Below are 13,559 nucleotides of genomic sequence, written 5' to 3'. Positions count from 1 at the left end.
AAATAGGAATAACATGAACATGTTCTTGAGTATCTTGCTCCATTAGCACTGGAAATTAGTAGAAATATATTCAGTGTCGCCTCTGTGAAACACAGGTATAACTAACAAAAAGTAGTATTACTTGAATGCCTGTAAACTCAAAACCCAGCATCATAAGAAACTTAACTACACAGGGACAGAAGTGAATATGTATCTCATATGCAGATGTGAACCAGGATTTATAATGCCAAGAACTTCGGTGCCAATGAATAACATGTTGACTTCCATTAAGCAGGAAACCAAATGCTTGTCAAGAGAGGTCAGAGCTAAGAAGAGACACTGGGAGAGAAAGGAAGTGATTTTTTTTCTGATGCAAATAGCTGCATCTGGGTGGTAGATGTTGTTGGCTGGAGTTGATGATGTTTGAGTAAAAACAGTAGCTGTAATTCCAAATACATCTAGTTCATGCATTTCTTAAGATTTTTTTCTACAACTGTACATGTATCCAGCAAATGTATGCTTTTTCTGAACGGCAGCAAAGCACATTGCTTGTCTGCAGTGTCCGTTGTGTTATGACTGATAGTGTCTTAAGTTTTGGGGGGTTTTGTTTTGTTTTGTTTTTGTAACACTTATAAGGTAGCCTGTAATAAGGTAATTATAAAGAGAATCATAAATGTCTTTTAATTCTGGAGTCTACGTTTCAGCTTGTCTGTGATGTGTCTGAAAACTTAGCTGAGCAAATCAGTGGCATTGAGGCTGGGCTCAAGCTGATGGTTTGAAGGAGCATGAACAGTGCATGATATCCATGCACCAGTGTTCCACGCTGCTGCTACCTCCCAGTTTCTTCTCCGCTGGAGAAGCAGAGCATGAAAATGTTACTCTCTTCAGCAACAGGAAAGCAAACCTTTAAGTGACATGGCATGGTAGTACACTATGCTGTTAGAAATGCAAATATAAAATGCTGTGCCTGGGTGCCTTGACCAGTAGAATCTGCCCTCTTGTCCCTGATACCTTCTCACGTTGTGTTCTTAATGACTCAGTAGCTTTTATCTTTCGCTTCCCCCAGACTTAGCATTTTTTCCGATTTTCAGTTATTTTCATGAGCAAATGCTGCATCTGAAAACAATGTTACATTTCTGCAATCGTGTGCTTAGTATGAAAATACCTATATGGTGTGGTATATGAGGCTAACAAGGATGTCTTCTTAGAACTTAGCTAATCAATCCACTTTCTGTTTTTTTTTTTCTTAATAAAAACCAGGTTTTTTTTTTTCTTCCTTTTTTTTTTTTTTTTTTTTTTTTTGGTGGTGAATCTAATTATACTTTCATTAATTATAAAATTCTTCTTTGATAATGTTACCCTTGACCTGATTTCTTTAACTCAGAAAGTGGCAGTAGTATATTTGTGTCTACAGCCTTTGTCATTCTGTCTGTTTATGCATGCACACAAAAATATGCAGATAGGTATATTTACATTAAAATAGGCCATATAAGTGCTTTCAAAAGTCTTTCTTCCACTGATAGATTTAAAATCTTTCTAGATTTGAAATAATTGAAATTAATATTTCCTGAGACAATGATACAGCAGTTGTGCCCCTCCCATCAGCTAATGAGATGGCTGAGATCACCTCTCTTTGGGAGGGGAAAGGTTTGCCGAGGAGTTGGCTTCATTTTAGGGGAGCTGCTTCATTAGTGAGTGTATGGCTCCTTGGCAGCGTCTGAGAAGATGCAAGTTGCAAGAAGGCAGCAAAATAATTAGCTAGTGACTGTTCAGGGAAGGTAGCAGTTAAAAGCACTCTCAAGGATGATCTTCCATAAGCTGAAGGAACTGTGCCATAATATCTGGAACTGTGCTTCCTTCTAGGTGGATGTATAGCCCTCTCAGCTTTGGAGTCAGCCTGTGTTTAGCTCTGTGTGTGTGCAGGTCTCTGCATTCACACAAGCTTGCCTATGTGTGCTGAGAAATGCAAAAAAAAAGTGGTTGACATTGTGTGTCCAGAAACAAAGGGAACACAAATCCAACACTTGAACCTCTCAGTTTATTTTATTAAATAAAAATGGAGTAATGTGTTTTTAGTCTATTGCTGCTCCCATGCCAGAGTTCTTTATCATGTGCTGTCAGTTTCCATGGGCTCTTTGCATGTCCTGTTCAGTGTAAGGTACAGTTCTTTCACGGTCTGAGCCTCTCTCAGTGTTGCTCAATATCCTTTGAGAACCTTTCACGTTGAAGGTGGCTGTGAGAAGTAGCAGTCATGGGCTGTGTATAGCCCTGCATCTGCAACCCTGCAGCTGTGGGGTGAAGACCTTGGGACAAAGGCAGCATAAGAAAGAGTCCTGCCCTTGTAGGGGAAGGGAAAGCACTTCCCAGGCCATCACATAGCTTGTGATTAGAAAGTGGTATCTCTATTTGCCTTGCCTTCCCACTTCCCAGCACACCTCATTTTTGCTCCCCTAGCAGTGGTTATGTCTGCTGGACAACCCTGTCCTATTCTGTTTTCTGGTATGATGTTTCTGTTTTATTCATTATTAAATGCCTAGATGAGCTCTATCCCCCATCAAATGTAACACTATGATCAGCTGTAAAAAACACTGAGGCCAGCCCCAGACTGAATAGCCTGGGTGTTGGTGAGTGCAAACGACATGGATGCTCATTCAAGGAGTTGGTATGAGTGACCTGAACTAGGGTGGGTGTGGGTTTGGGTCACCACCACCTCTTCAGTCTCCCTGGGACTGGAGGACTGCGGAGGCATCCCCTTCACATTGGCATGAGGAAAAAGGATTAAATATGAGACAAAAATACTTATTGTAAGACTTCACATGTAGCTGACATCATTAAGGCATTGTGGCATTTATGGTGCTCTTTAGATACATTTTTCTTGGAAGGTAGGGAAGGCAGACAATGTGTGATGCATGCTGTAAGTTAAGTTATTTAAAAAATTATGTATTACCCTGGCAGATTTCTCGGTGTAGTCAGCACAGAGCTCTGCTTGCAAGACCCTGCACTTTATTCATGCTTGTTTGTTTATAGTTGGACTGAAGCAAAAATTGCTTCATCATCTTATTACTAGAGCTATGCTTGAGGTTCTCTTCCAGTGCTTGCTGAATGAATAGGCCGTAGGGAAACTGTCCAGCAGACATCTGCACACCAACATTAGATACATAGTGCCTTTATATTTCTAATGCTACAAGTTTGATTGTACCATTAGAAATATAAAGGCACTATGTGCTGATTCTTGTCTAATGGTGAGTTCAGAAACTTACTAGTACAGAAAACATAGAGCACCCTGAAGCACAAACAGTTGAAAAAGCACAAGTAGAAGAGACCAAGGGGACATCTTGAGTTTCTTCTCAGAAGTGCATAACCTAAAATGAGACTTTAAATAGCCTTGTGGAAAAAAACATTCCAAACTCTTTATCTGTCCTGGTACTTCTAAAAAACTGCTTTGTTATTTTTTTATACATCTAAATCTGTATGAGTATGCTGGAGATTTGGACAGGAAGAAATTGAATGAAATACAACAAGGACAAGTGTAGAGTTGTGTATCTGGGAAATAATAACCTCATGGACCAGTATAGGTTGGGGGGCTAATCTGTTTGAAAGTAGCATAGGTAAAAAGGACTTGGAAGTCCTGGTGGACAGCAGGATGACCATGAGCCCGCAATATGCTCTTGTGGCCTAGGCTAGTGGCATCCTGGAGTGTTGGAAGGGTTGTGGCTTTCAGGTTAAGAGAAGTTCTTCTCCCCATCTACTCTGCTGTGGTGAAGCTGCATCTGGAATACTGTGTCCAGTTCTGGGCCCCTCAGTTAAAAAACATTGTGGAACAACCTTGAAAGAGTCCATTGCAGAGCCACGAAAGTGATTAAGGGAGTGGAACATCTTTATGAGAAAATACTGAAAGACCTAGGTCTCTATGGCTTGGAGGAGACTGAGGAATGACCTCATTAATGTTTATAAACATGTAAAGGGAAGGTATTTCAACCAGTTTTGAGGGAAAAGTAACCATTCTTGAGAGGGGAAAAAGGTATGAAACCACTAAGAAGCACTTGCTGTTCGTAGACTTCAATGCAAGATAGTGTTACTTAGTAATACTAGGAATGCTGCTTGACATAAATATTATAATGGAAGTGCTACTATTCGACAACTTCTGTTTTTAATGATAATGCAGTTATACTAGTTTTGGTAGAGCAAAATAATTACTTTAGAAGTATTTTCACATTCTAAGAGACAAAAAAATGCTTGTTAGGGATTTAGTTGATGGAGTCTGCTACTGAGTGTTCAATATCATGCTGACATCATGCCAGCTTTGGAATGAAAGTGCTGACTGGAGCAAAGTATCCTAGGGCTCAAAGCTGGGTTTGTAACATGAGAGGATTCCTGCTTCCAGTCAGTGCCTCTGTTTCTTGGGTGTTGGTCTCTTCTGCTGGTGTGGCTAACAACTTGGAAGGTTGAGGTGCCGTTTTATGGCTGGCATCTGCTGCCTGTACGTTTGCTGTGCTTTCCTGCTAAATAGGCTGAGGTAGTTGTAGATCATCTTATTAAACTCTTTATTGCAACCTGGTCTGTTTTGCGTGGTTTTTTCCTCCTGATATTTTGGAGGGCAGTAAGAGGAGGGCAGGGCAGAGCTTGTCTGTTAGAGCAGACTGTGTTAAACCAGCATAAGACTTTGTTAAATCCTTTCAGATCCTTGATGGGTCTCTTTTGTATGAGTGGCAGGTCAAGAGTTTGATTTTAGGCTTTCCACTTAATCGTTGTTAAGATATTGTCAAAAGCAAATCCCATAGCATACTGTTTTTTTATCATACTTCCTCATAGACACAGTTGTGCATCAGGTATATTCTTCAGGTGTTACAGTGTTTCTTCAAAATGTAAATCAAAAGGCGTGAAAATTTTAACTGCATCTCATGAAAGCAGAGTATGCAAAGTTTTAAGCCTTTGTATGCATGGTAAATGCAGCTATTGTTTTGTAGATATGTTGCTGTACATGATTATGCTTGATAGTAGGAAAAGTTAAGAGATTGGACTCTGCTTTTCCAGTTGTAATGATGGAATTTTCAGTTGGGTAGAAGGATGTTAAACTACAGAGGCTTGGGGTGGAAATCTCTTTTGCTGTATCTTAGACATCTTTTTCTAAAGATAATGTTGTTTTTTAATAACCCACTCCCGCAGTAAAAATAAAGAAGAAACAAAATACAAAACTCTCTCCTCCAAAACTATTTCAAATGCTAACAATATTTGTGCTTGCTTTTGGTTAGTCAAAGGAAAGTGGCTTGTACTGTCCCTGAAGTGGCGTCTTTCAGAGTGGCAAAGAATGCAAATTATGTCTGCCTGGTCATGATTCCTTTGATTAGTGAAAAATGAGTACTTAATGCTTTCTGAAACATCAGTTTGAAGAGTAGATGCTGTTACTTCCTTTAACAAATATATGTGACAGTAGAAAATACAATAAATTGTTGTATTGATAATATCTAAATAGCATCAAACCATCTAGATACTTTGATAACATTATTTTGTGATAAGCCTTATGTGAATTACATGGTGATGTCTTTCTCCACACACTGCCCTTGCTAAAGAAAAATCTTATTTGAGATACTGAGTTTTAACCAACTTGTAACATAATTTTTTTCAAACAGTGTTACATTTTTCCTCCAAATTTAGTTTAAAACCTTTTATTACATAGATTTACTTAGTGGAAAGAGTAGTTATTTTTTTTCTTTATGCATTGTATACATATCTTCCTGAATAAAGTTCAGACCTAACTCTGCCTTTAGCCTGCCATGTGGAAAACTAAGGTTTCATAGAGAAATTCAGTTCCTGGGAGACCTGTAGGACATGTAGAGTAATGTGGTCTGTTGTGGGACCTTAGTGTTTTCAGTCCAATTTATGGGCACAAGTGAAGTGCCATAGGTGGCATACAGAAGAAGTTAAGAGGTTTAACCTCAGTCTCCCTAAAAGAAGATGCATGTTGAAGTAATAACAGAAAATGAAAGTTACGGGATGAGGATATTGGTTTATCTACCTGGATTTTTATATTCGGTTCATCACTTGGGTGAAAACCAAGCACCTTTGGGAACAAGATCAATTCACATGTCGGTGCCTTAAGTAAGTCTGCTTTCCAATGCCATATTCTGCCTTTAGATGAGGTATAGAAATTAATTACATACTGATTTCTAGAGACAGGCTTGGCCTTTGTGCAAGGAGGGTAAGAATTTGCTTAGTGCTGTCTTTCAGTAATACTGGTGTTCATTTCTGGGTTTCTTCGTATGAGCAGCATGTAGCATACAGATTTTCAACAGCCTGCTGACAGGTGGAGTCATGGATAACATAAAACATTTTTGAAGTTGAAACTTCATTTGTGGCAGTGATGGTGAAGGATTTTTTGAAGGTTCTTCATGCCATGTAAAATGAAGCTCTAAGCACAGTCTGTAAAGCACTGTTTCTCTTCAGGGAGTCCCTAGTTTTTCAGAGGGATCGATTCAAGAGCAGGGAGAAGGTTCTATGGGGTGGGCCTCCTGTCCTCCTCTGAATGATTAATGGTATCTTGAGGAATTCCTTTTCCTCTGTAAAAGCAGCCAGCATATCTCTTCTGTTTCTTTCTTGCCTCTAAAATTATACCCAACCTGTAAGAATCTGTCTCTGGAATTGTGAAAATTACCTGATTGTAGCTCAAAAGGAGGAGGGTCTTGTGCTCGATTGGATGGGGTAGAGTTGAGGGGATGTTTTTGTTTCAGTTTCTGGGTTGTTACTTTTTTTCAGAACTGAAGATGGAGAGAGGAAGATGCTGACTTCCAGTAATGGGTTGTGCTAGCAGCAAGTAGTACAGTGTGGTTTTGACTATCTGGCACAAAGCTGTATTTGTTTAACTGTATTTCTTGAAAAACAGTTTGTGAGGTGCTGTTTCACAAAAAGCTTGAATTAATATTCATTTAAAAAGCTGCAGAACTTGAGTGAAATTTGATTTTTAATTCTGTGTTCCCAACTGTCAGCAATTCAGTTACTTACTTTGACTGTTGTAGCAGTCACTTGACTGTATTTAGTTGTGTAGTAGTACAATAAAGATGAGTGCTAGTTTTGTTTCTTTGAGTTCAGTGACTGCACAAGAGTGACAAGCAAAGTTTATTACTTGTTTAAGCACCTTTAAGAGTATTTCTTAGCTTTAGAAAACATTCAGACTAGTTGTCTACATAACGAGAGGTTCATATTTTAAGGGAGAGACATCAGTTCCTGTACTGTGGTGAATTTCATTGGTACAGCGTGTAATCATCAATGAGAGAAAAAAGAAGTCATTCTTAAAGATGGTTAATAGGGTTCTTGTAGTCTAGGGGACAAAAATAATGCAACAGCTTTAGAAATATTCTGTAGTTGGTAACATTTGTTTAGTTTCTCATAAACATTGAAGACAGTTGAGGTTGTTCTTGGAACAATTAATTCTAGATCAATACAGATGTTTCACATTACTTATTCAACATAATTCTGCACTTCCTGAGCTGTATTTGTAAAATTCTACCTATGTTTCTTTGGAAGGAACCTTTACTTATCTGTGAGGCTTTTTTTGTTGTTGTTCACATGAGTCATACACGAAATGATATTTTGGTTTATTTCATAGAATATTGATAGTCATCTTAATGCTTATGAGCTACCTAAATGATACAAGGTAATATAATGGATGGCAAATTTTTTATATGCAGATGTGGAGCAAAATAATTAAGAAGATGATTATGTAATGATTTTAAATTAGTGATTCTGTCAGTGGGCCAAACACTTGGCAGTGATATTGGCAAGGGGTATGTACACCTCTCCCAGATTTTTTTATTAATGGCTCTTAATTTAAACCTGTGCTTTGTTCGATCTCTCGTGGTAGATCTCTCACTACTAACTTAGTAGATACTCCATTCAATTTTAAACATAAATTAAAAAAAAAAAGAGAGATGGTATGCTATTGGTGCAGAAACAGGTGTCTGGAGACCTTAGCTCCCTCTCTTGATTTGTTTTGCTTGAAACTTAACATACTTTCCTGTTCCGTAGTCTTTTCCATTAATCTAACTGAAACACTATCAAAAATGTTTCCTGACATCAAGCAACTCTTGTGAAGGATGATCTATTAATGTTAATTAAGGAATTTGGTAGTAACAGGAAGGAGACTCTACCAGCTCTGTGCCCCTCCCTACAGTGGCCTTCAGTGGTGAGCCTGAAAGCTGCTGTTCCAAGTGGTATGACACAGTGGCTCCTTTGCCTAAACTCCCAGGCTGATCTCATGTGTTCTGTGATACATTTTGGATGTTTTGGCACCTACAAAGCCAAGTCAGTCCAAGGCCTGAATTCTGTGCAGTTTTTATGTTTTCATAGGCAGCCATACTTAGTTTCAGCAGAAACATGATCCTACTGCATTCCAGTGCTGGGATGGCAATGAAAAATAACCATGTTTTTCCCTATAGCATAATTAGTAGTAGCAGAGAGGACATAAAGCACTCTTTCAAGTCAAATACAACTATAGTTAAACGTTTTTCTTCTTGTGTGTCACCTGTTTTATTACTGTGTTAGCTCTTCTCATAGGAGTTACTCTGCTACTTAATACCTGGTGAAACTGATTTCTGCACTTTTGTTTAAATCTGTGAGACAGTGGTGAAACACTACGTTTTCTGAGTAGATGTTTGAGGAAACAGTGCAGGCATATTTGTAGTGGAAGTAGAAAAATGGTCAACAGGTAGAAGTGTCAGGCTGTGTGCAGTCTACACAGGGTGCTGATTCCATGCTGACCCATGAATCCTCACTTTGCAGATACTTCTGGATTTTTCTGCCACTGAGTCATGACCTAAAAGCTAGCCTTCTGCAAACATACATGCTATTGATTTAGCAATTGGTAGTAAATCTGTGTGGATGCGTGACTAACAGGATAGTGTTAGATGGCCTTTTCTATTTTACATATTAAGAATGTCTTTTCCTATCTAATTTAAATGTAAAATTTCAAATAATAAGATTTAGCCTTTATTTTTTTCTTGCCTTTTTGTAGGTCAAAGTTAGAAATAAATACAGAGAGTCAAGCATAACTCATCAGCATTTCCTTTTTTCAGGAGGGCCCAGAGAGTGATGGTCAATGGAGTTAAATCCAGTTGGTGACTGGTCACTAATGGTGTTCCTCAGGGATCTGGGTTGGGACCACTTCTTTTTAACATCTTTGTTGACAGTTTTGCTTCAGGCATAGAGAGTGTCATCAGTAAGTTTGCAGATGACACCAAGTTAGGTGGCAGTGTTGATCTGAATGTGCATAGAGAGTCTTTTCAGAGGGTCTTAGATAGGCAAAATCAATGGGCCAACATTAATGGGATGAGTTTCAGCAAGGCCAAATGCCACATCCTACACTTGGGCCACAGCAACCCCAAGCAACACTACAGGCTTGGGGCAGCATGGCTGGAGGGCTGCGTGGCAGAAAAGGATCCAGGGGTTGTAATAGGCAGCTGAATACGAGCCAGCAGTGTGCCCAGTCAGCCAACAAGGACAATGGTATCCTGACTCGTATCAAAAATTGTGTGGCATGAGTAGGGAGGTGATTGTCCCCTTGTACTTGGCTTTTGTGAGGCCACACCTTGAGTATTGTGTTCAGTTTTGGGCACTGCAACATAAGAGAGATGTGGAGGTGCTGGAGCAGGTCCAGAAGAGGGCAACAAAGCTGGTGAAGGGCCTAGAGAATATATCTTACAAGAAGTGACTGACGGAGCTGGAGCTGTTTAGTTTGAAAAAGAGGAGGCTCAGGTGAGACCTACAACTGCCTGAAGGGACATTGTGGAGAGGCTGGTGCTGGTTTCTTCTCATAGGTAATTGGAGACAGAACAAGGGGAAATGGCCTCAAGTCGAGAATATGTAGGTTTAGATTGGACATTAGGAAAATGTTTTTCACAGAGAAAGTGGTCAGGCACTGGACAGAACTGCCCAGGGAGGTCATTTAGTCACCAACCTGGGATGTGTTTAAGGGTCATTTGGATGTGGTGCCTAGGGACATGGTTTAAGGTGAAACTTGCAGAGCAGGGTTATGGCTTGGACTTGGTGATCCTGAGGGCCCTTTCCAACCTGGATATTTCTGTGATTCTTTTATTAAGAGATGCCAGCATGGATTTTCCTTAGAGCATGTCATCTTTGTTGTTTTAGTTTAAAAAACAGTCTTGTATTTGATTACTGAAGATATTAGATCTGTTTAAGTTACCATGATGAGAAGTGCAAAAACAAGTACAAGTATGCGTTGCACACTCACCCTAGACTTCTAGTGTGTATTGTTTTATGATTAATCTCCATTAACTTGCTTTTAAGCCACCACATGAGTTTTGAATCTAGTCTACCAGTAGATGCATTGCCTCCTATTGAAAATTAACCATGTTTTAAGTTTTTATGTAAGTTTCATAGGGCAGTGTTGTGTTCAGCATTCTGTAGTTCATTTTTTTCACAGGTTGCATACAAGAAGTAATAATTACACAATAAATTATGTATGTACGTTTGTGTGTGTAAGCATATACTTAAGAGATTACTGCTGCATTTAAGCATCTCAGCTTTCTTCCTGGTTCTTTTGGAGGTCATACTGATAAGGGGGAGAATTTCAGCTATCTGTAAAATTCTTGATGATGCACTAGTATTTGTTGCTGTTACTACTTGAAGAAAAAAACATTGGGGAGATGTTCAGAGATGTGACAGGTTATAAGATGAGAATCTCTTACTTAAAAGTTTTGATAATTTTTTATGCCATGCTTAAGTGGGAATTTGTTGCTATTTGAAGCATCACAGCAATCTAAGAGGAGCCATCAATGCAAAGTTTTTGTGAGTTCCTATAGTTCCGCTTCTTAGAAAGTTTTGGACAATCCTGTATGTTTTAGTATTATCTGTCATTCATATTCTTTTTTTCTGTTTTCTTGCATTCTGTGCTGGAGATTTGCCATGGTTTTCTTTTTCAACAGTTTACTTTTCACACTTTGCCCATGTGTATGTGACACTCCATGCAGCTAAGGAGGACCTGAAATGTTCTCATTGCTGCTGGCTTAACTACAAAGTTATCTATGAACAGGGACAAGAAAGTAGTTTTAAGCACTGGCCTGGGAGGAACAGGCTTGAGGAAATTTTTGAGACGGCATTCAAAGAGACACCATGTTCATATATATATGGGTAGTTTAATATGAAAGTTGTACAGAAATTATTAAAATAAAACCCAGGCTGGAAAGGCCAAACATCACAGTGCTGAACAATGCACCATGGTGCATGCATTTTGTTTCTTGCAGTGACTGAGTAGCTGTTTGAATGCAGGGTTTATGTGACTGTTCAACTGCTTGTTCTAAATTTCAGCTTGTCCTCTTGAGCAAATGCAGGAATAAAGTAGATAAGCTCTTCCAGTCGCAGAGGATGAGCTCACTGCATTGAAGCAAAGGAAAAATATGTGATGTACCCAGTGTGAAATTCCCAACAAGAAGATTTTAACTTAAAATTGACCCACAGATAGAAATATTCATTAACAAACTGCTTCTAGTAGAAGGTACAGAGAAATTTAAAGGAATTAATATCTGCCTGTTGATGAATGAGCCAAATTTTAATTAACAGTGATATCACATATTTCAGAAGTTGAAGTTCAAAGGGCTGCAATAGTTACAAAACTTGTGCTTGTTGGTGTGTAGGGTTTGGGTTTGTTTTGTTTGTTGTTGTTATTTTGTTGGAGATTTGTGTGTGTGTGCGTGTGCTTTGTTTTGTTAGTTTTTTAACAAAAGTAATTAACTGATGTTATCTGCTTTGGACAACTTTGCACCCTCCAGAATGGAAGATATTTAAATACATAGTAATAATGTTATGTATATATTCGGGGATTTTGTTTTACTTATTAGTTTAGTCGCTAAGTTAAAACAAAAGTTTTAATTCAGTGATAACTGTGGTTGCTGCTGATACTGCTGTTTGACACTGAACCTTGTAGTTACCTCGTAAGGACTACTTGACACTGTTTAGCCTCGCATTAAAAAAGCTTTCAGCCTTGCTCAGAACAAGTAGTGTGTGTGTCCCGTGGCTAAAGCATATCTTTCTTACTTGTCTTGCAGGCACAGGAGAGAGTGGCAAAAGCACGTTTATCAAGCAGATGAGAATCATTCATGGATCAGGCTACTCTGATGAAGACAAAAAGGGCTTTACAAAACTGGTGTACCAGAATATATTCACAGCAATGCAGGCCATGATCAGAGCCATGGATACTCTCAAAATCCCATACAAGTATGAACATAACAAGGTGAGATATTTTTTTGTATCTGAAGTTTTTCCTCTTAATTTAGGGAACGGATTGAGGTTTTCAGTTACATGTAACACAAATCTTTCTCAGACCTCAGAAGAAAACAGCATGTTCCAGTCCTGCCTTTAGTTCTCTGCCCTTTTTTGTTACTTTGACAACACAAAGGTTCTGCTTTTAAAATGAGAGCTGCTCTTAATAAGGTGCCTTAAGGGTTTGTCACAGGGCAGAGATTTAATGGCAGGCTACTGCTTGATTGTGACTTCAGTTGCCCCTTGACTTTTCCTTGCATGCCATGCATTGGCCAGATCACAGTTAGGCTGTTCTGCTGTTCTGTAGCAGAAGTCAGTGGTTAAGGTTTGCCATTAACATTACATGTAGAAAGAAATCAGATTATTAGAAAAATAGCTGGAGATACCTGTTTGTGTGTGAACATACTGTGACATAAAATTTTAACACAACCTTATAAGAGATTCTTTTGATACTGATGCAGTTACTGAAATTTTAAAAGAGAAAATACATTTACTTGTACAGGTTCTCTTTAGTACCATTTTCATTGATCTGTTTCAGGGTATTGAGTACAATGTTTGCAGACATAACCAAGCTGAGTGGGAGTGCTGTTCTGCTTGAGTGTAGGAGGGCTGTGCAGAGGGATATGGAGAGGCTGGCTTGATTGGCCAGGGTAAATTATGTAAGATTTAATAAGACCAAGTGCAGGTCCTGCTCTTGAGTCACAACTCCAGACAGTGCTACAGGCTTGGGATTTAGTAGCTGGAAAGCTGCCTGGCAGAAAAGCACCTGGGAGTGGTGTTTGACAGCTGGCTGAACGTGAGCCAGCAGTGTGCTCAAATAGCCAAGAAGGCCAACAGCGTCCTGTCTGCAGGAGTACAGAAGTGATCATGCCCCTATATTTGGTGCTGGTGAGGCCACATCTTGAATACTGTGCTGAGTTTTGTGCCCCTCACTATAGCTGGGACATTAAGGAGCTGGAGCAGGTCCAAAGAAGAGCAACAAAGCTGGTGAAAGGTATAGAGAACAAATCTTGCAAAGAGTATCTGAAGAAACTGGGTTTTTTTAGTCTATGGAAAGAGTCTGAGGGGAGACTTTATCACTCTCTACAACTAACAGAAAGAAGGTGGAAGAACAGTGGGCGTCAGTCTCTCTTCCCAAGTAGCAAGATGGGAGCAAGTGGCCTCAAGTTGCACTAGAGGAGGTTTAGGTTGAACGTAGGAAAAATTCTTCACTTGTCAAGCAGCGGAACAGGCTGCCCAGAGAAGTAGTTGAGTCATCATCCAAGAAGATACTCGAAAGATATGAAGACACGAAGTTCAGGGACATGGTT

General features: G+C 39.3%; 1 protein-coding gene across 4 annotated transcripts in view; it reads left to right on the top strand.

The window, feature by feature from the left end:
- LOC135173636 (guanine nucleotide-binding protein G(q) subunit alpha) overlaps positions 1–13,559 on the top strand; it is a 126,744-nt gene that overhangs the window by 30,178 nt on the left and 83,007 nt on the right. For all 4 annotated transcript variants that reach the window (XM_064140682.1, XM_064140684.1, XM_064140683.1 and 1 more), the window contains one exon: positions 12,036–12,220. In XM_064140682.1, coding sequence (XP_063996752.1) covers positions 12,036–12,220 — 185 coding nt within the window. The remainder of the gene's footprint in view (positions 1–12,035; positions 12,221–13,559) is intronic.

This window comes from Pogoniulus pusillus, chromosome Z (genome assembly GCF_015220805.1).
Source record: "Pogoniulus pusillus isolate bPogPus1 chromosome Z, bPogPus1.pri, whole genome shotgun sequence".
Lineage (NCBI taxonomy): Eukaryota > Metazoa > Chordata > Aves > Piciformes > Lybiidae > Pogoniulus > Pogoniulus pusillus.
This window is presented reverse-complemented; position numbering and strand designations above follow the sequence as displayed.